At 64.7% G+C, this 19,228-nt stretch overlaps 1 protein-coding gene across 14 annotated transcripts in view; it reads right to left on the minus strand.

The window, feature by feature from the left end:
* The window catches only part of MAP4 (microtubule associated protein 4), a 119,964-nt gene that overhangs the window by 67,953 nt on the left and 32,783 nt on the right, over positions 1–19,228 (minus strand). For 13 of the 14 annotated variants that reach the window (XM_029077661.2, XM_029077658.2, XM_029077655.2 and 10 more), the window contains 2 exons: positions 12,469–12,748; positions 6,710–6,778 (listed from right to left, as the gene is read on the minus strand). In XM_029077661.2, the coding sequence (XP_028933494.1) occupies positions 6,710–6,778; positions 12,469–12,748 (349 nt within the window). Of the gene's footprint in view, positions 1–6,709; positions 6,779–12,468; positions 12,749–16,502; positions 16,539–19,228 lie in introns of those variants that run through there. The other variant, XM_029077669.1, reaches the window with a different exon arrangement.

The raw sequence follows: 19,228 nt of genomic DNA on the forward strand, positions 1-19,228 counted from the left end.
TCCCTCCTGCTTAGACTGAGAGCCTCACGTGGAATGTGGTGAATTTGTCTCCGCCCCAGCCCTCAGTACCCCCGAAGCTCCAAAACAAACGATTCTCCTCGGGGCCTTCGAGTCTGCACCTGGGCCTCGCATCCGCAAGGATCCGAGGAGCGGCGTGGCCTGGTGGACAAAGCCTGGGAGTCAGAGGATCCGGGTTCTGATCCCGGCCCCGCCGCCTGCCTGCTGTGTGATCTCGGGCGGTCGCTTCCCTGCACCGTGCCTCGGTTACCTCATCTGCAAAATGGGGGTCAGAGCCAACGTCAGACAGCGAGAGCCCCAAGCCGGGACCAGGGACCGTGTCCAACCTGGTGTCTACCCCAGCGCTCGGAAGACTGTTTGACACGTATTAAGGCACGTAACAAATACCATTTTGAGAGACGGAGGGAGAGGAAGAGAGAACACCCACTTACACGCCTCTAGATCTGGGGCTGGGTGGTGTTTTTGGAATAAATGTTATCATCCATCTGCATCGAAGCATTTTTGGCAGCAGCTGACAACAACCTGCTACTCACCCGGCTGAAGCTTAGAGTCACTGTTCTATTTCCGGTGTGTTGCCGATCATTCCCCGCCCTGCGGGGTGGGCGGGACCACCGTCCGGCTGATCCGGTAGGAGTGGTAAACTGAGTGTCTGTCTATTAACGGAGGGGCGGACGTGTTTCCCCACCAACATACTAAGCGGCCTTCACTCTCGCAGGTGCCCCAAACCACCAGTGGAAAGCCTGGACCCGGGAGTCAGAAGGCCCTGGATTCTGATTCCGGCTCCGCCACTCGCCTGCCGTGTGCCCTTGGGTGAGTCGCTTCACTTCTCTGGGCCACAGTTTCCTCACCTGGAAAACCGGCTTGCAAAATTTCTCCTCCTTCCCTCTTAGACTCTGAGCCCCACGTGGGCCCTACCGGCTTAATCTTCCACCTACCCCGGCGCTTAACGAGCACCACAATTTTTTTACGTTAAAAAAAGGTATCCGTTAAGTGCTGTGTGCCGGGCACCGTCCTAAGCGTCGGGGCAGACGCCGGCTAATCGGGTTGGACACATTCCCTGTCCCACGTGGATGGACATCCTTAGTCCTCATTTTCCAGTTGAGGTAACTGAGGCACAAAGAAGGTAAGTGACTTAATGTTGGTTCCTGTTAAGCGCTCACTATGTGCAGAGCACTGTTCTGAGCGCTGGGGTAGACACAGGGGAATCAGACTGTCCCACGTGGGGCTCACGGTCTTAATCCCCATTTTGCAGATGAGGGAACTGAGGCACCGAGAAGTTCAGTGACTCGCCCACAGTCACCCAGCTGACGAGCGGCAGAGCCGGGATTCGAACCCATGACCTCTGGCTCCAGAGCCCGTGCTCTTTCCACTGAGCCACGCTGCTTCTTCTGCACACCGAACCTCTGACTTTCAGTCTACCGACTCTTTATACTGGTAGAGCGTACTCTCCCGAACGCTTAGCCCGGCGCTCTGCCCTCAGTAAGCACCCCAAAAAATACCACTGATCGACCGTCCAAAGAACTGCGGTTTTCAGAGATCACTTGGCTACGTGGGTCATCCAGTGATTCAGTGGCATTTACTGAGTGCTTACGGGGTGCAGAGCGCCGCACGGAGCGATCGGGAGAGGTCCTTTTCCCCAGGTCGCCACGGAGCCCTCCGAGTGGACGGGGCCGGACGTCGGGCCGGGGGAGCCCGTCCGGGCCCTCGAGACGTCTCTTCCTCCAGCCCCGCAACGACGACCCCCGTGAACAGCGGTTATTGAGGTGTCACTGCAAGAGGTTTATTAGTGCAATTTATTCGGCCCGGGTGAGGGTCACGCGTCACAACATACAGATCGCCGGAATCACGAAGACACAGAGAAATGCAAGGAATTGGGTTGAAAAACATCCCCTGGAAAGGGTCCCTCGCCTCCGCCACCGGACCAAACGGGACAGTTTAAAACGATTAACAATACAGTCTCCAAACGTGTTAGTGGTTTTAGGGACGTACATTTAGACAGAGCTACCGGTCCAATCGTCTCAAATACAGATCGTCCTCTTCCTTGGGACTTCTCGGGTTAGAAGGAAGTACGGGCTACGCGTGAAAATCCCTTCCTCCAAAGAGAAAACCAATAAGCACGAACGAAACCGATTTTTATTTCTGTATTGAAACTCGGAGAGCCGGTGGCTTGCTTAAGTTTCAGCATTGGGAAAAAAAAAAAAAAAGGGAGAGACAGTTCCGCAAACTCAGAAACCAAACCAAATCAAACCAAGAGGAAAACCAAATCGCGGAAGAGAAAGGAAGAATGGAAGATGAAATGGAAATGGATGCCAACAGATGGCTTTCTGGTCCCCGATCGGGGCGCCCTGGTCTCCCCGGCCGATCCCCGCTCGATAAAACTAAACTGCCGTTGACCTAAGGGTCGGCAGCAGTCTCAGGTCTGAAGAAGTGGCCGGCTCCCAAACTTCGGCGAGTGGTAGAGGCGGAGAAAAGGAGATCTGACCAAGCCCCCCGGCTCCCCGCCGCTAAAACAGGCAAGGTTTCTCCCTCCAAACTCGCGACGACCACGAGAGTTTTGCCTTCTAGGCTTTAAGCTCTTTGTGGGCATGGATCACGTCTGCCCGCCCTCCTGAACCGCGTTCGCCCAAGCGCTTCGTACAGCGTGCCGCTCACGGGAAGCGCTCAGTACTATGGATGGATTGCCCTGCCCTAAGGAGTCAGACAGCTCTCCTCGAGGACCTTCTCTCGGCCGCCGGGGGATCCCGGGATCCTTAGCGGCAAAACCCAAGCCACGGCACCTTTAAGAAAAGGAACCACGTAGCCCGCACCCTTCGAGTCGTTACTGGGGGTGTCCTGATGAGAAGTGGGCGGGGTGGGCTGGCGCGTGGGTTCGGGAGGCCCTAAAATCCTTATCCACAGGGAGACGCCCTGCTCCATTCCCCCAGCTCCCTGTTCTCGGCACACAGCGGCCAGGTCAGGGCGCCTCTATCCGATCAGAGATCCCCACCCGGCGCTCCTCCGCCAGCCCCCCACTGCGTCTTCGCGACGGGCAGCGCCAAGCCTCGGGGCATCGGCGTGGACCTCCGACGGGGGCACGGCCACCAACGCCGCTGCCGTCTCCGGCGGCCCGGCCGGCGGCAGGGGAGAGAGGAGAAGCGGCAGGGCGGGGCGGGAGGCCGTCGGAAAAAGACCTGCCCCTCTCGCCGTGGGGGGCCCCTTAAAGACAAGTCAAGCAGGCGGCATGAAGCCTCCCGTTTCCCCAGGCGGGGGCTTTACCGACGAGACCGACAACTCCCCCGTCCTGCTCCTCGGGGTCCCGGGAGGAATCCGGCAACGGGTGAAAAAGCTCAGACGAGCTTCGCCTTACGTCTCTGCCCTTTTCCAACACCCCCCCCGTCCCCGCCGCAGCCCCCCGGTCGTTAACTGGGAATCGATGGCGACCTGTTCCGAGGCGGCCCTGGGTTCGGCCCCGGGGGTCAGTCAGCCGGGGGCGACGAGTTGCTGGTGGGACGGTTGAAGGGGCTTCGTCGAAGGTTCGGAACTCTCTCTCAAGGGTCTACCGTCTCCGTTGTATCGGACTCTCTCCCAGGCGCTCGGTTCAGTGCTCCGCACCCAGGAGGCGCTCACTAAATACCACGGATGGCTCGCCCCCTCAGCGTCTTCCTGATGCTTCTAGACGAGGATGGCCCCTCACGCCCCGGCCCGAACTCGAACCACTCTGCCGAGAGGGGCGAGTCGGTTCGGCCCACGAGCCCCCCCCAGCTTCGAGAAGGTTCGGGGGGGGGGGGGGCTACTCGAAAACCCGGGTCCTACGCTGGTCGGTCTTGAGGACGGGGTACGAGACTCCCGACTCCAAAAAAAAAAAAAACTCCCAGGTGAGACCGGGTGAGACCGACGCAAATTCGGTCGACACCGTGACGGGTTTTGCCGGCTCCAACTTACAGCCCCGGGAATCACTGCCGGCGGAAGCCGGGGTTCCCATCCGGTCGGGGCCCCCGTCGGGAGGTCGCCGCCAGAGGAGCCGTCAGCCGGGGGAGGTTTCTGACACTCCCTCTGACTTACTTTCCATCCCTTTTTCTAACGCACTCTTCCCAACTAAACTCCCATCGGACTATTCCACCCCCTGCCCTGCGACCGGGCTTCTTCCCGCGTCACGGCTGACTGATAAAAGCTCCTCGCTTCTTTCTCTGGCCTAGCAGCACAACGGAAAGGCACGGCTGTTTTTCTTTTTTCAGGTTTCAGCTGCAGGGGGCGGGTGAAAGGGGTTTTCTAAGCAATTTCTTGCCAGAGATCTTCATCCTAACCCCACCCCCTTGGCGGGAGGGGGTGGGAAACGGGAGAACGAGGACGCGCTTCTCAATGGGGAGGCCGGATCCTACCGGAAGGCAAGATACCCGTTCCCGGCAGAAATCCGAAAACACAAAGGCCGGTCTTTCTCGCGGGGAGGGTCCGGCAGGGCGGCGGGCGGGAGAGCCGAGGGTTAACCTATCCCAGGAGCGTGCTCGGCGGCGGGGGAGGAGGATGGGACGGCGGGAAAGGCCGTGCCTGCCCGCCGGTCACGGCGGGACCGAATCCCCCGGCGGAAAGCTCGGCTCCTCTCCGTGGGGTCTCCGCCTCCCGCGGACCGCTGAAGGTTTGAAAGGCGTGAGAAGAACGGCCAACCGAAGCGGGGTGACTGGAAGGGTGGGATGAGATTAAAGGTGAAGCAAACGGCAAGAAAAGAAAGGGAGAGGAGGAGAAATCGGAGCACCTTCGAAAAGAAAAAAAGGAAAGTAAGAAACCCAGGACACGCCGCTGTGCTTACAAAGGAAGGGAGGTTTCCGACAAGCACTGCGGAGCACAGACAGAAGGAGCAGCCCGGGCCCTCGGCTTCTTCGGGGTTTAAGGACCGTAACGGTGGCCAGAGAAGGCCACCGCTCTGGAGTTGGAGCGGGCCCGGTGTGGGGAGACACTCTAGGCTTCTAGGAGGAGAGAAACAGAGAAGGGAGAGAGAAACAGGACGGGGGGAAAGGGGGAGGACGGGGGAAGGGAAGGCGGAGAAGCACAAGTAGCATTAGTAGACGGCCACGTCGACCCCGGAAAGCGCCTCGCCGAGCCCCGAGCCGTAAGGGAGGCCGCCCTCCCCTCAAGGCTCCGGGCAAACGAGAGGGGAAGGTCCCCGACCCGGCCGCGGCCCGGAAGCGAAACCGGGAGCTCTCCCCCATCGGTGCCGGGCCCCCGGCGTGCGTTAGCGGTGCTGCGGCCAAACCGCCTCAGCTTAGCGTGTCCCCGAAACACACGGCCCCGGTTCACTCACAAGCGGACACGAGAACGCACGGCGGGGGGGGGGGGGAGGCGGGGAGATTTCATTTACACAACGTATTCCTCCCCGAAAGAGAAAGCGAGTCAGTCGGGCGTCGACAGACGGCCGCTTGACCGGAGGCCCCGCTTTCCGGGCTTGGGAACCCTCGAAACCTCGCCGTCCCGAGGTGGGGGCGGTTCTTCTTGAGCAAGATTTTCGAGGGGGCAAGTTGGCCAAAAGAAGGCACCGAAAACGCTTTGGTAAGCGGCCCGTTTGGAGGGAGAAAGGGGCTGGGGGCATCCTCCCCCAGGCCCGCCCCGACCGACGGACGCCGTGACGCGCCCCCTCGGTCTTCAGATCCCTGGGACCGGCCGATCCCGTACGCGGCTCGTCTCCCCGGCCGATCCCACCCTCCTTTAATTAAAAACAGCTCGGCCCCGCCGGGAGGACGCGGAGTCCGCTCTTCCCGGGCCCCGCCGCCTCACCTCCGCGCGGTGCTGCCGGCTTCGGGGCTTCGGGGGGGGGGGGGGGGGGGGGCGGGCTCTGAAAACGGCAGCGCCCGACGCCCCCGGGGTTTCGCTGAAAGCCCCGAACTGGGGGCGCCCGGTGCGAGAAGTCGGGAGATACTTACACGAGGCCCCGGAGACGGACTCGCCGACTCCCAGAGCTTCCGCGAGGGGGACGGCCGTGAGGGAACCGTCGTCCCGGAGGAAACGCGGAAGGGGGTCAACTGACCGTCCCGACGCCCGAGCCCACGGCTGTTCGTGCCCGGGTGAAACCGGATGCAGAGGGGTTCGGGGTGGGGTGGTGCCCAACTGCCCGACGTCTTGCCCCGGCGGGGGGGGGGGGGGGGGGGGGGGGGGAGCCGGGGAGCCCCAGGGCTGGGAAAGGGGGCCCGGCGCTACCCGAGTCACCCCGCTTCTCCCACCCGGTCCCCCGCCCCGGATGTGCGGCGTTCGAATCCAGCGGTATTCCTGCGGGATCCCAGCGAGGGCGGCTTCACCTGACCCGACCCCCGAGCCCCCGTCGCCGCACCACGCGGCCGCACGTCCGCGCCGTTCCCGGGATCGCCGCGGTACGGCGGGTCACTGGGGCACCGCGGGCACCCGCTACGGACGCCGCACGGGTGCCGCGGGGCTGCCGGGGCGAGCCCGGCCCTTCCGCCCCACCAATCGACGGCATTTACGGGGCGCCTCCCGGGGGCGGGGCACCGCGCCAAGCGCCGGGGAGCCTCCGGCGCAACACGGTCGGGGGCCGCGATCCTCGCCCGCAGGGGGCTTACGCTGCGGGGAAGGATTTGGCGGGTTTCTACCCCATCGCGGTCCTCTAACCATCTTCCCGCTAGGGGCCCGGGGGTCCCCTTGGCACCGCGAGGGGAGGCGTGACCACTTTCGCTCGGAAAAGGGAGGAGGGGGCCCGAGGCCGGCTCACCTCTGGCATCGCCGTCCCGCACTCCGTGGTCGCCGTTGGCCAGCACCACCCCTTTGGCAGCCGAAGCATCTGCGAAATGGACAGAGAGGTCGACGTTAGGAAGCGGCGCGGCCCAGCGGGGAGAGTCGGGGGTCGGGGGACCCGGGTTCCAATCCCGGCTTCCGCCGCTCGTCCGCTGGGTGACCTCGGCTGAGTCGCTTCACTTCTCCGGACCTCAGTTCCCTCACCTGCGAAACGGGGATCTGATACCCCTCCTCCCTCCGACTCGCACCGTGAGCCCAGACGGGACCCCATCACCTTCTATCTACGCCAGCGCTCAGTACGGTACGGAGAAGCAGCGCGGCTCAGTGGGGAGAGCCCGGGCCTGGGAGTCGGAGGACGTGGGTTCTAACCCCGGCTCTGCCACTCGTCTGCCGTGTGGCCTTGGGCAAGTCACTTCTCTGGACCTCGGCGACCTCATCTGGAAAATGGGGATTAAAAGGGGGAGCCCCACGTGGGACCACCCGATCACCCCGTATCCACCCCAGCGCTTAGAACAGTGCTCGGCACATAGTGAGCGCTTAACAAATCCCGTCGTCATTATTATTACAGCGCCTGGCACTGCCGTTAGGCACAGAGAGGGATGGGCGGGAAAAGGGACCGGATACCGCCTACTAATCAAAGGCATTCAATGAGAGCTTACTGAGTACCCGGCGGTCGAGTGTATTTACTGAGCGCTTACTGCGTGCGGAACACCGTACCGGGCGCTCGGGAGAGTACAAGATAACGGACACGTTCCCTGCCCACAACGAGCCAGAGGCGGACGTCAATAGAAATGAATTACAGATACGTAGATAAGCTCCGGGGGGCCGGGAGAGGGGATGAATAACGGGAGCAAGTCAGGGCAACGCCCAAGGGAGCGGATAAAAGGGCAAAAAGGGCTTAGGGAAGGCCTCTCGGAGGAGACGTGCCGTCACTGAGGCTTCGAAGCGGGGGGAGAGAGTCATCCGTCTGTCGGATACGAAGCGAGAGGCCGTTCCAGGCCAGAGGCGGGATGTGAACGAGAGGGAGGCGGCGAGACGGACGAGACCGAGGTAGAGTGAGAAGGCCGGCGTCAGAGGAGTGAAGCGCGTGGGCCGAGCCGGAGTAAGAGAGGGGCGAGGCGAGCCGGGAGGGGGGCGAGGGGAACCGAGGGCTCTCGAGGCGGCGGTGAGGCGTTTCTGACGGACGCGGAGCGGTCCGCTAAGCCTCTGGGAAAGTACGGCGGGACAGAGCCGGTAGCCGGGACCGCCGCCGAGGAGCTTCCGGCCTACAGGCTGACGGTAACAATAATCGCCGTGCAAGCTAAGTGGCCACGGCGTCCAGGAAACTGCCCGGGTCGGGGGTGGGAGGGACGGTCCGGACAGCGGGAGCTTTTCCGAAGCCAAGAGTGTACATCTGGCGCCTGAGGAGGGCACGCTCGCCCGCATCCTCCGACCGAGGGAAGCGGCGTGGCCTGGCGGCTAGAGCACCGGCCCGGGGGTTAGGGGGCCCGGGCTCTAATCCCGGCTCCCTGCCACGCGTCCGCTGCGCGACCTCGGGCGAACCGCTCCGCTTCCGCGGGCCTCGGTTACCTCGTCCGTAATTTGGGGATCACGTCCTCCTCCCTCCGACCGAGGCTACGAGCCCGACGTGGAAAGGGGACCGTGTCCAACCCGCTTAACTCGTATCAAGCCCGGCACTCCGAAGCGTAAAACGGGGACTAAGACCGTAGGCCCCGTTTGGGACGGGGACCGTGTCCAACCTGATCACCTTGCGTCTACCCCGCTGCTCGGAACAGCGCTTGGCACAGAGTAAGCGCCCTGTAAGCCCGTCAAACGGCAGGGACCGTCTCTATCTGCTGCCGGCTCGTTCATTCCAAGCGCTTAGTACGGTGCTCTGCACCTAGTGAGCGCTCAATAAATACTACCGAATGGATGAAATACCATTTTTAAAAGAAAAACGGGGGGAGAAACAGTCATTCCTTCATTCGATAGCATTTATCGAGCGCTTACCAGGTGCAGAGCACTGTACTAAGTGCTCGGGAATGTACAGCTCCAGAACAGATAGAGACGATCCCTGCCCGATGACGGGCGCAGGGTCTACCGGAGGACCGAGACCCACGTCCTCCCGGTCCGAAAACGGGAAAGGGCGGGTGGGATTTTCGAAAGCTTCGTTCCCCACGGGAGTTTCCCGGGGGGGGGGGCCGCTTTGCCCTCGGCCGCGAAACCGAGAAACAAACGCTCGCCGTCCGCCTGCCCCCGCTTCGGGACTGTTAAGTCCGTGGCGGGCGGGGTTCGATTCCGTTGCTTTCCAGGGGCTTTCCGAGGGCTCAGGACGGCGCTCGGCGCGCGGCGAGGGCTCAACGGACACGACCGGACGAACGGGTGACGGCCGGGGGAGCCCGGCCTCGGCCGGGGAGCGAGACGGAGGAGCAGGGAGGGGGCCGGGGAGGGGCGTCCGGGGACCCGAGGCGGGTCGACGAAGGGGGCCGCGGAGGGAAGAGGGAAAGCGCAGCCGGCGGAGTCCCGCGACTGCGCCACCCGCCGGGAGCCGGGTCGGACCCGCGCCGACCTCGCCCTCTGCTGGCCGCCCCTTTGCTCTCCCGGTACTTGGCAGCGCCGAGCGCCGCGCTAAACGCTGGGGCCGCCGGCGCCCGCGACGCGCCGAGCACCGTTCTAAGCGCCGGGGAGGATACGGGGCCGTCGGGTCGTCCCCGCGGGGGGCTCGGGGACTCAGTCCCCATCTTACAGAGGGGGGAGCGGAGGCACCGAGAAGTGACTCGATGATGTCGGTAACCGTTAGGCGCCTACGGCGCGCCGAGCGCCGTTCTAAGCGCCGGGGGAGATACGGGGGCATCGGGCCGTCCCACGCGAGGCTCACGGTTAATCCCCGTCTGACAGACGAGGGAACCGAGGCCCAGAGAAGCGAAGCGACTCGCCCACGCTCACCCGGCTGACAAGCGGCAGAGCCGGGAGCCGAACCCGTGACCTACGGCTCCGAAGCCCGGGCTCCTGCCACTGAGCCACGCTGCTTCCCCGCTTGCCCGGGGGGCACGCGGCGGACAGGCGGACAAGCCAATCAGGCTGGACACGGGCCCCGGCGCCCCCATTTTACAGGCGAGGGCACCGAGGCCCGGCGAGGCGGCCCGCCCGCAGCGGACTAGCGGAGGAGGAGGAGGAGGACGGTATCCGTCGAGCGCCTACTGTGTTCTAAGCGCCGGGGGTCGATCCGAGGTAGTCGGCTTGGCCCACGTGGGGGTTCACGGTCTTCACCCCCATTTTACAGATGAGGGAACTGAGGCACGGAGAAGTGCCCGAGGGACCTGCCCGAAGTCACACAGCTGCTAAGCGGCGGAGCCGGGGTTAGAGCCCACGACCTCTGACTCCCGAGCCCGGGCTCTCCCCGCTGAGCCGCGCCGCTTCTCGGGATGAGAACCCGGGTCCTTGTGATCGGCGGGCCGCCCTCCGGACGCTAGGCCGCGCCACTACTCGGTCGGCGTGCGCTCAATAAACCCGCCCCTAGAAAGCGCTCGATAAACACCACTGACGACGAGGAGGGCGATGAGGATAGGAGTCCCCTCGCCTGCAAGCTCGCCGCGGGCGGGGAACGAGTCCGCCGGCTCCGTTCCGAAGAACTCGGCGCAGCGCTCCGGACGTAAGAGGCGCTCAGTAAATACCATCGACGACGATGACAGAAGTCCTCTGGACCGTAAACCCGCCGGGGGCGGGGAACGTGTCCGCCGGCTCCGCCGGCCGCTCGGTACGGTGCCCTGAGCCCAGCGGGCGCTCAAGACGCACCGACGACGATGATAAAAGTCCAGAGGACCGTGAGCTTCTTGCGGCGAGGTTAAGCGTCTGCCAGCTCGGTTGCACCGGACCCCCCCCCCCGGGCACTCGGTACAGCGGCTCCGCGCGGCGGGGCAAACGAAAAAAGCCCCCCCAGCTGCCGGTGACCGGGAGAGGGTGTCCAAACTGGGGGGGGGGGGGGGGGGGGCGGGGCAGCTGCCAGGAGGCGAGCGCCAGGTGCCGGAGCCGGAAGAACGTTCTGCGGGCCTCCCTCGGCCGTCCCCCCCGCCTTACGGTCCCTTCTCTACCGAGAGCGGCACGGCGTCGCGGACAGAGCCCGGGCCCGGAAGCCGGGAGGTCATGGGTTCTAATCCCAGCTCCGCCGCCTGTCCGCCGCGTGGCCTCGGGCAAGTCGGTGCCCTTCTCCGGGCCCCGGGGGCCTCATCCGTAAAACGGGGATCGCGGCTGTGAGCCCCAGGTGGGACAGGGGTCGGGTCCACCCCGGATCGCCGGTAGCCACCCCGGCGCTTAAATGCCCCGGTCATTTCTTCAGTATCGCCGAGAGGGCACGCCTGGGATTAGAACCCAGGTCCTCCGACTCCCGGGGCCGCCCCCTCTCCATTCGGCCACGCTTCTTCTCCCCCCGCAGCCGTCGCAGGGCTCCCGCTGCCACCGCTTCACCGATCTAATCCGGCTGAGGGATTTACGGAAATCCCCCCCCCCCCCCCGCCCAACGCCCAGAGCACGGGCTGCCGGTTTCAACCCCCCAACCCCCCCCCGGCCTCGGCCGGCGACCCGGAGGTCGGCGAGGCCTCCACGGGTGGCCTCGGGACCTCCCGGGCGGGCCCGTCGGGACGAGGGGGCGCGAGGAAGGCCGTGTGCGCGGGGACGGGACGGGACGGGGACGGGGACGGGACGGGGACGGGGAACGGAGCGTTCGCTTCGGATGCGGCGACCGGAGCCGCCGCCCGACCCGCTCCCTTCGCCGCCCACGACCTCCTGCCCGCCCCCCTCGCCTCGCCGTTCTCCCCCAGCCCGGACCGCACGCCTCGCTTCTCTACCGCCGACCTTCTCGCCGTAGCTCCACCTCACCCCTCGCCCCCATCCCGCCTCCTCGCGTCTGACGGACCATCTGTCTCCGCCCTCCCCCCGCCCCCCCCGCCCCCAAGCCTCGCTGAAGGCCCATCTCCTCCGAGAGGCCTTCCCCGACTAAGTCCTCCTCGCCTCTTCTCCCGCTCCCTCCTGCGTCGCCCCGACTCCCTCCGGCCCAGGTCCTCGGCACTTCCGCCCATATGCAAAATCTACCGCTTTATCTTAACGTCTGCCCCCCCTCCTCGGGGCGCGCTCGCCGGGGAGGAGCCGTCTCCCCATCCGCGGGGTCGGTCGGTCCACCCGAAGGATCCGGGGCGTCCCGCTGAGCCGCGCTCCTCCCCCGAGGGCGGGCGGGCCCGGGGCCTTGAGACCGAAGCCCCCGACCGAAGGGTCTTCCCCTCCTCACCCCCGATTCCTCCGCGGGACCCCGGATGGGCCACCGCCGGTCTGGCGGTCCCGGGACCGGAACGCGCGCTGGCCACCGCGGGGCCCGGGCCTCGGAAGGACCCGGGTTCTAATCCCGGCTACGCCACCCGTCTGCTGGGCGACCTCGGGGGAGTCGGTTCGCTCCTCTGGGCCTCCCCCGGAAGACGGGGACGAGGACCGCGAACCCCGGGCGGGACGGGGACCGCGTCCGGCCCGACTGACCCGTCTCTCCTCCGGCTTTCGGAACGGTGCTCGACACGCAAGCGCTCGACGGATTCCGCCCTCATTTTTACTCGAGCTTTACCACGCTCGGAGACGACGCCCCGAGGTGCCGTCGACCCTCCGACCCCGGCGTCCTCTCCCGCCCGCCTCCTCGCCTACGACACCCTCCGGGACCCCGTTAAACCGGCCGGGACCGGCCGCCTCCGGCCCGCCCGCCCCCGACGCCCGACTCACGTTCTGCCGGCCCCTCGTCCGGGCGGGGTTCGCTGCCGGGCTCCGGGCCGCCGGGCCCGTCCGCGGCCCCGTCGTCGCGGTCCAGGAGGGGGATGTAGTCCGTCTTGCCCACGGTCTCCCCGACCACGTCGTCGAAGGCCTCCGCCTCCAGGGTGGCGATGAAGTCCCGCTTCACCGCCTCCTCGACGTCGGGGACCGGCTCGGTCAGGGCGTCCGCCAGGCTCAGGCTGTCGTCCGGGTCGTCCATCTGCCGCCGCGGCCGGGGTGGGGGGTGGCCCCGCTGCGGGAGGGGACGAGGAGACGCTCGTGGGACGGCGGGTCGGGGGTCCGGCCCGAGGGGACGGCCCGCCGTCCCTCGGGTTCGCGCCCCTTCCCCGTCGGCTTACCCAAAACGGGACCGGAGGTGACGATCGCAGCAACGCCGACGATGATAATGATAACGTCGGTTATCTGTTGAGCGCTCACTGTGCGCGGGGCACCGTTCCGAGCGCCGGGGGAGACCCGGGGGAATCAGGCTGTCCCACGTGGGGCTCAAAGTCTTAATCCCCATTTTACAGATGAGGTGACCGAGGCACAGAGAACTTCAGCGACCTGCCCACAGTCACGCGGCTGACGAGGGGCCGGCCCGGGGTTCGAACCCGCGACCTCCGACTCCGAAGCCCGGGCTCTCTCCCCTGCGCCACGCTGCCTCCCCGTGCTAAGACCGTAGTCTCCCCAGCACGCAGTACAGTGCGGGGCGCACGGTAAGCGCTCGGCAAATACGGATCGGGCGAACAGTGACGACGACGGTCGTTGAGCGCGTACCGACGGGCCAAGCGCCGCATTGAGCACCGGGTCGATTCGAGGTTGGAGCCAGTCCCCGTCACATATGGGCTTTACAACCCGAGGAGGAGGGAGAATGACGTATTTAAATCCCTATTTTACAGGTACGACGACCGAGGCCCAGAGGAGAGGTGAGGATGACGATACTGACGACGGTATCCGCGAAGCACTCACCACGTGCCGAGCACTGTACTAAGCGCTGGGGTAGGGGTGAGACTTCCCGGCTCCGCCACCTCTCAGCTGGGTGACTGCGGGCGAGTCACTTACCTTCTCGGTGCCTCGGTTCCCTCATCCGGAAAACAGGGATGAAGACCCTGAGCCTCACGTGGGACGACCCGATGACCCCGTATCTCCCCCGGCGCTCAGAACGGCGCTCTGCACGGGGTAAAGCGCTCAACAGATACCGACACTATCGTTATTATTACCGGGTCCCCGCTGGAGCTCACAGTCTACGCAAGAGGGAGGGCGGGGATCGAAACCCCGCTTTCCAGATGAGGGAACTGAGGCCCGGAGAGGTGAAGTGACCCGCCCGGGGGCCGCACAGCGGACAAGTGGCAGAGCCCAGGTCCTTCTGCCTCCCGGGCCCGGGCGCTATCCACCAGGCCACCCAGCCCCCTCCACAATTTAGGCAGTGCCCAGAGATCGCCTCCCAAAGGGACACCCGGGGCTTACTAGCGTGGGACCCCCCCCCGGTGACCCCGTGTCTCCCCCAGCGCTTAGAACGGCGCTCCGCACATCGTGAGCGCTTAAACACCGACATTATTACTCGTCCAGACCGGCCCCGGCGAGCAGCGGAGGCCTGGTGGCCGCAGCCCAGGCCTGGGGGCGAGCGGCGTGGCTCGCTGGAAAGGGCCCGGGCTTCGGAGTCAGAGGTCACGGGTTCGACTCCCGGCTCCGCCGCCCGTCAGCCGGGTGACTGTGGGCGGGTCGCTTCACTCCTCCGTGCCTCGGTTCCCTCCTCCGTAAAATGGGGATTCAAAGTGTGTGAGCCCCACGGGGGACAACCCGACGACCCCGTATCTCCCCCGGCGCTCGGACCGGTGCCGGGCACCTGGTAGGCGCGTAGCGGATACCAACGTAATCGGAAGGCCCCGGGTTCCAATCCCGGCCCCGCGCCTCGTCAGCCGGGTGACCCTGGGCCCGAGCCCTCGCTTCTCCGGGCCTCGGTTCCCTCTTCCGGAGAACGGCGACGGAGACCGGGAGCCCCACGGGCGCCCAACTGGATCAGCCTGGATCTCCCCCGGCGCTCAGTACAGCGCCCGGCACGCGGTCGGCGCTCAGATGCCATTCCACAAAAAAGGGCGGGTGGCGAGGCAGGGGGAGGAGGGGCAGAAGCTGCTTCTATTTTTACTCCTCCCGGGTCCCCGGGTGCAGCCCGGGCAGCAGCTGGCGGCGGCGCCCCTTCCGGCCCCCCGATCCCGTCGGCGTCTCCCCTGGCACCTCCGCCTGGCGCAACGGTTCCGGGACCGGACGGCAAGATGAGATGTCCAAGAGACCGCGGCGGTTCTCCGTGGGCCGCGCGAGGGTCTAGCGGATGTCCTCTGGGGCCTCTCCCACCAAGCGCTCGGTACAGCGCTCGGCACACCGAAAGCGCTCGGTAAACACCGCCGACGAAGGGCCGCGGCGGGGTCCTCTGGACTACAAACCTGCCGTGGGTGGGGATCGGGTGAGAAGCGGCGCGGCTCGGTGGAGAGAGCCCGGGGTCAGGGGTCGCGGGTTCGGATCCCGGCTCCGCCACTCGTCAGCTGGGTGACCGTGGGCGAGTGGCTTCGCTTCTCTGGGCCTCAGTGACGGGAGCCCCACGCGGGACGACCCGATGACCCCGTGTCTCCCCCTGCGCTCACAACGGCGCTCTGCACCTCGTCAGCGCTCAACGGATACCGACATCATTATCGGGTCTGCCGACTCGGTTTCGGTAATCGCGGTGCTCGTTAAGCGCCCGCTCCGCGCCGAGCATCGTTCTAGGCCGGTCGGGCCGGACGCGGTCCCCGTCCCACGTGGGGCTCGCGCTCTCGTCCCCGTTTCGCAGATGAGGTCACCGAGGCCCAGGGCGGTGAAGCCACTTGCCCAAGGCCACGCAGCAGACGGGTGGTGGAGCCGGGATGAGAAGCCTGGCCCGCGCTCTATCCGCTAAGCCTCGCCGCTTCCCTCCAGCGGACTCCCTCGAGCGCTTAGCGCAGCGCTCCGCTCTAGCGGACTCTCCTAAGTGCTCAGCGGAGCGCTCTGCACACAGTGGGCGCTCCGTGAAGAGCGTCGACCGGCTGATCCCGGGAATACGATATAGAATATAATATATAGAACTCTATTCTACGTTTCTATTCTAAGATTTCTCCTACGTGCGACTCGCTTTCCCATCAGACCCGCTCAACCGCATCCCTCCCGAAGCCTTCCTAAATCCCGTCTTTCGCGGGGCATTAATTTCCCGAGTCACCTCCCCGACCACATCGCCGCCCGACACCCCGTTGCCGGGCGAGCTTACGGCTCTCTCGCTTCGCGATTCCTTTTCCCGACTGTCCCTTCCGCGATTCCTTCTAGCTCGGGGTCTCCCCGCCCGCGGCGTAAGAATAATAATAGTAATGATAATAATGTCGGTATCTGTTCAGCGCTCACGAGGTGCAGAGCACCGTTCTGAGCGCTGGGGGAGACCACGGGGGAATGAGACTGTCCCCCGCGAGGCTCCCAGTCTGCATCCCCATTTTACAGATGAGGGAACCGAGGCACAGGGAAGCGACTCGCCCACGGTCACACGGCCGCCAAGTGGCGGGGCCGGGATTCGAACCCACGACCTCTGGCTCCCAAGCCCGGGCTCTTTCCACCGAGCCACGCCGCTTCCCGCAAGCTGGGTGACCCGGGGCAAGTCGCTTCGCTTCTCCGGGCCTCGGTGACCTCCCTTCCCCTCCGCTCAGCGCTGTGCCCGTCCGCTCGTCTATCTATTTTATTGCCTTATTTATCTTAACGAGACGTTCATCCCCTCGATTCCATTTATCGCCGTCGTTCTCGTCCGCCCGTCTCCCCCGATTAGACCGTGAGTGAGCCCGTCCGAGGGCGGGGACCGTCTCTATCTGTTCCCGCTTTGTCCCTTCCAAGCGCTTGGTGCTCGGCGCCTAGCAAGCGCTCGATAAATACCGTTGAGTGAATGGATGCTCCGCGCTTTGAGTGAATGAATGCTCCGCGCAGAGCAAGCGCTCGATAAATACTGTTGAATGAATTACCTCATCTGGAAAACGGGGATTAAGGCGGCGAAGACGACCTGATAATCTTGTATTCACTTAGTGTTTGGCACACGGGAAGCGCTTAAGAAACGCCATCGTCGTCATTATTGTACGACCGCAAACTCCCTAAGGGCTGGGGTTCGCGTCGTCTTTCATCGGCTGCCGTGTGTTTCCAAGAGCTCGGTCGAATTGCGTGACGCCTACAAACGACGATCGTTAAAAGACGTCAAGGCTCTGCAGGAGAATAAATACGTCCGGGAAGGAATAACCCTAATAACGACGGGATTGGTTACGTGCTTACTAAGGCCGGTATTTGTGAAGCGCTTACGCCGCGCAGAGCACCGTTCTAAGCGCTGGGGAGATACAGGGCCATCGGGTTGTCCCACGTGAGACTCACAGGCAATCCCCATCTCACAGACGAGGTCACCGAGGCCCAGAGAAGCGAAGTGACTCCCCCCACGGTCCCGCGGCCGACGGGTGGCGGAGCCGGGACCCGAACCCTCGACCTCTGACCCCCGGGCCCGGGCTCCCGCCACTGAGCCACGACTGGCCCCAGGTCACACGGCGGACAGGCGGCAGGGCCGGGATCAGAACCCGGGCCCTCCCGGCTCCCGCTCCGCTCCGCCACGCTGCTTCTCCGGCCCAGTCGCTTCACTTCTCTGGGCCTCGGTTACCTCATCCGTAAAATGGGGAGCGAGGCCGCGGGCCCCATGCGGGACGGGGGCCGCGGCCAACCCGGTGCTCGGTAGGGTGTCCGGCACGGGGAAGCGAGTGACGGATGCCGTAATCGTCACTAATTATGAGGGCAGGGGACGGGGTGAAGACCAAGGGCCCGAAGGGTAAGGATCCAAGCGCGTCGGTGATGAGGAAGTGAGGGCGAGAATCGGGGAGGGCTTCTCGGAGGAGACGTGACCTCAACAACCTTCCTTCAGCCCGGGCGACTCATCCCGCCAATAAAACGCTTAAGCTCCGTGAGCCGGCGAAACAGCAAATTACCGGGCGTCAAAAACGTGAGTAAACTCACCGTGGACGGGGAACGTGTCCGGTTCGTCGGATTGTGTCGGGCGCCTGCTACGTGCGGAGCGCTGTGCTAAGCTATCCGGTCGTAGCGACCGGGCACTTCCGTCTACACGGAGCGCTGGGCTAAGCGCTAGGGAGAGTGCGATATAACCGAGTCGGCAGACCCGTGCCCTGCCCGCCACGGGCCTACGGTCTAGAGGGGGAGACGGGGCCCAAGAGAGATCGACTACGGCTGTTGTCCCAAGCGCTCAGGACAGTGCTCTGCGCACACCCGAGTGCTCGAGAAATCCCAGCTCTGCCGCCTGCCTGCCGTGTGACCTTGGGCCAGCCACCTCACCTCTCCGTAAGCCCGTCTCTATCTGTTGCCGACCTGTTCATCCCAAGCGCTCGGTACGGCGCTCCGCACAGTGTAAGCGCTCAATAGATACTACTGAGTGAGCCTCGGTTCCCTCATCTGGAAAATGGGGATCGAGACCGTCAGCTCCACGCGGGCCGGGGCCTCGGGGCCAACCCAGCGCTTAGAACAGGGCCCGGCACCCAGCATGGCTCGGGGGAAAGAGCCCGGGCTTTGGAGTCCGGGGTCACGGGTTCGAATCCCCGCTCTGCCGCGTGTCAGCCGCGTGACCGGGGGCGAGTCACGTCGCTTCGCTGTTACCTCATCTGGAAAATGGGGATTCGGACCGCGAGCCTCGCGTGGGACGACCTGATTATCCCGTATGTCCCCCGGCGCTTAGAACAGTGCTCTGCACATAGTAAGCGCTTAACAGATACCAACGTTTTTAACAAGTACCGTGATTCTTAGGATGACCACTGATTGATTGGAAGGCAGGTGGCTGGGTCCGGCCCCCCCCCTCCCCATGACGGGTTTTAAAATAGAAGCTTACATAGACACATATACGCCGGCCTCGAGAGGAAAAACAACCCGGGTTTTCGGCCCCACCCAGCCGGATAGAGTTTCCGCAACCCCGGCGTCCCCTTCGACTCCGTAGGACGGCTAACCGTTCTCCGGGTAATAACGATATTTATAGTTACTATAATCATCGTCATTACGGCACCTGTTTAAGCGCTCACTGTGCGTCGGGCATTCATTGGTTCGGATCCACCGAGCGCTCGATGATAACGTCGGTACTCGTTAAGCGCTTGCTACGCGCAGAGCACCGTTCTGAGCGCCGGGGTGGATACGGGGTCATCGGGTCGTCCCACCTGAGGCTCCCGGTTAATCCCCGTTTGCCAGACGAGGGAACTGAGGCGCAGAGAAGCGAAGCGACTCGCCCGCGGTCACCCAGCGGACGAGTGGCAGAGCCGCGATTCGAACCGACGACCTCTGCCTCCCGAGCCCGGGCTCTTTCCACTGAGCCACGCTGCTTCTCCACGTATGAAGAGCACGTATTAAGCAGAGCACGTATTAAGCGCCCGGAAAGTACAATTCGGCGACAGAGACGACCCCTGCCCGACGACGGGGGAGACGTTATTCTAAGCAGTGGGGTAGATACAAGTCGGACACAGGTTGGACACGGTCCCTGTCCCACGTGGGGCTCGCCCTCGATCCCCGTTTTCCCCAGGAAGGAACCGAGGCCCGGAGAAGTGAAGCGACGTGCCCGGGGTCCCACGGCGGACAAGTGGCGGGGCCGGAATTAGAACCCGGGTCCTCCCGAGTCCCGGGCCCTAGACGCTAAGTCACGTCGGGGAGGGGAAGCCGCGCGGGA

This window comes from Ornithorhynchus anatinus, chromosome 13 (assembly GCF_004115215.2).
Source record: "Ornithorhynchus anatinus isolate Pmale09 chromosome 13, mOrnAna1.pri.v4, whole genome shotgun sequence".
Taxonomy (NCBI): Eukaryota; Metazoa; Chordata; class Mammalia; order Monotremata; family Ornithorhynchidae; genus Ornithorhynchus; species Ornithorhynchus anatinus.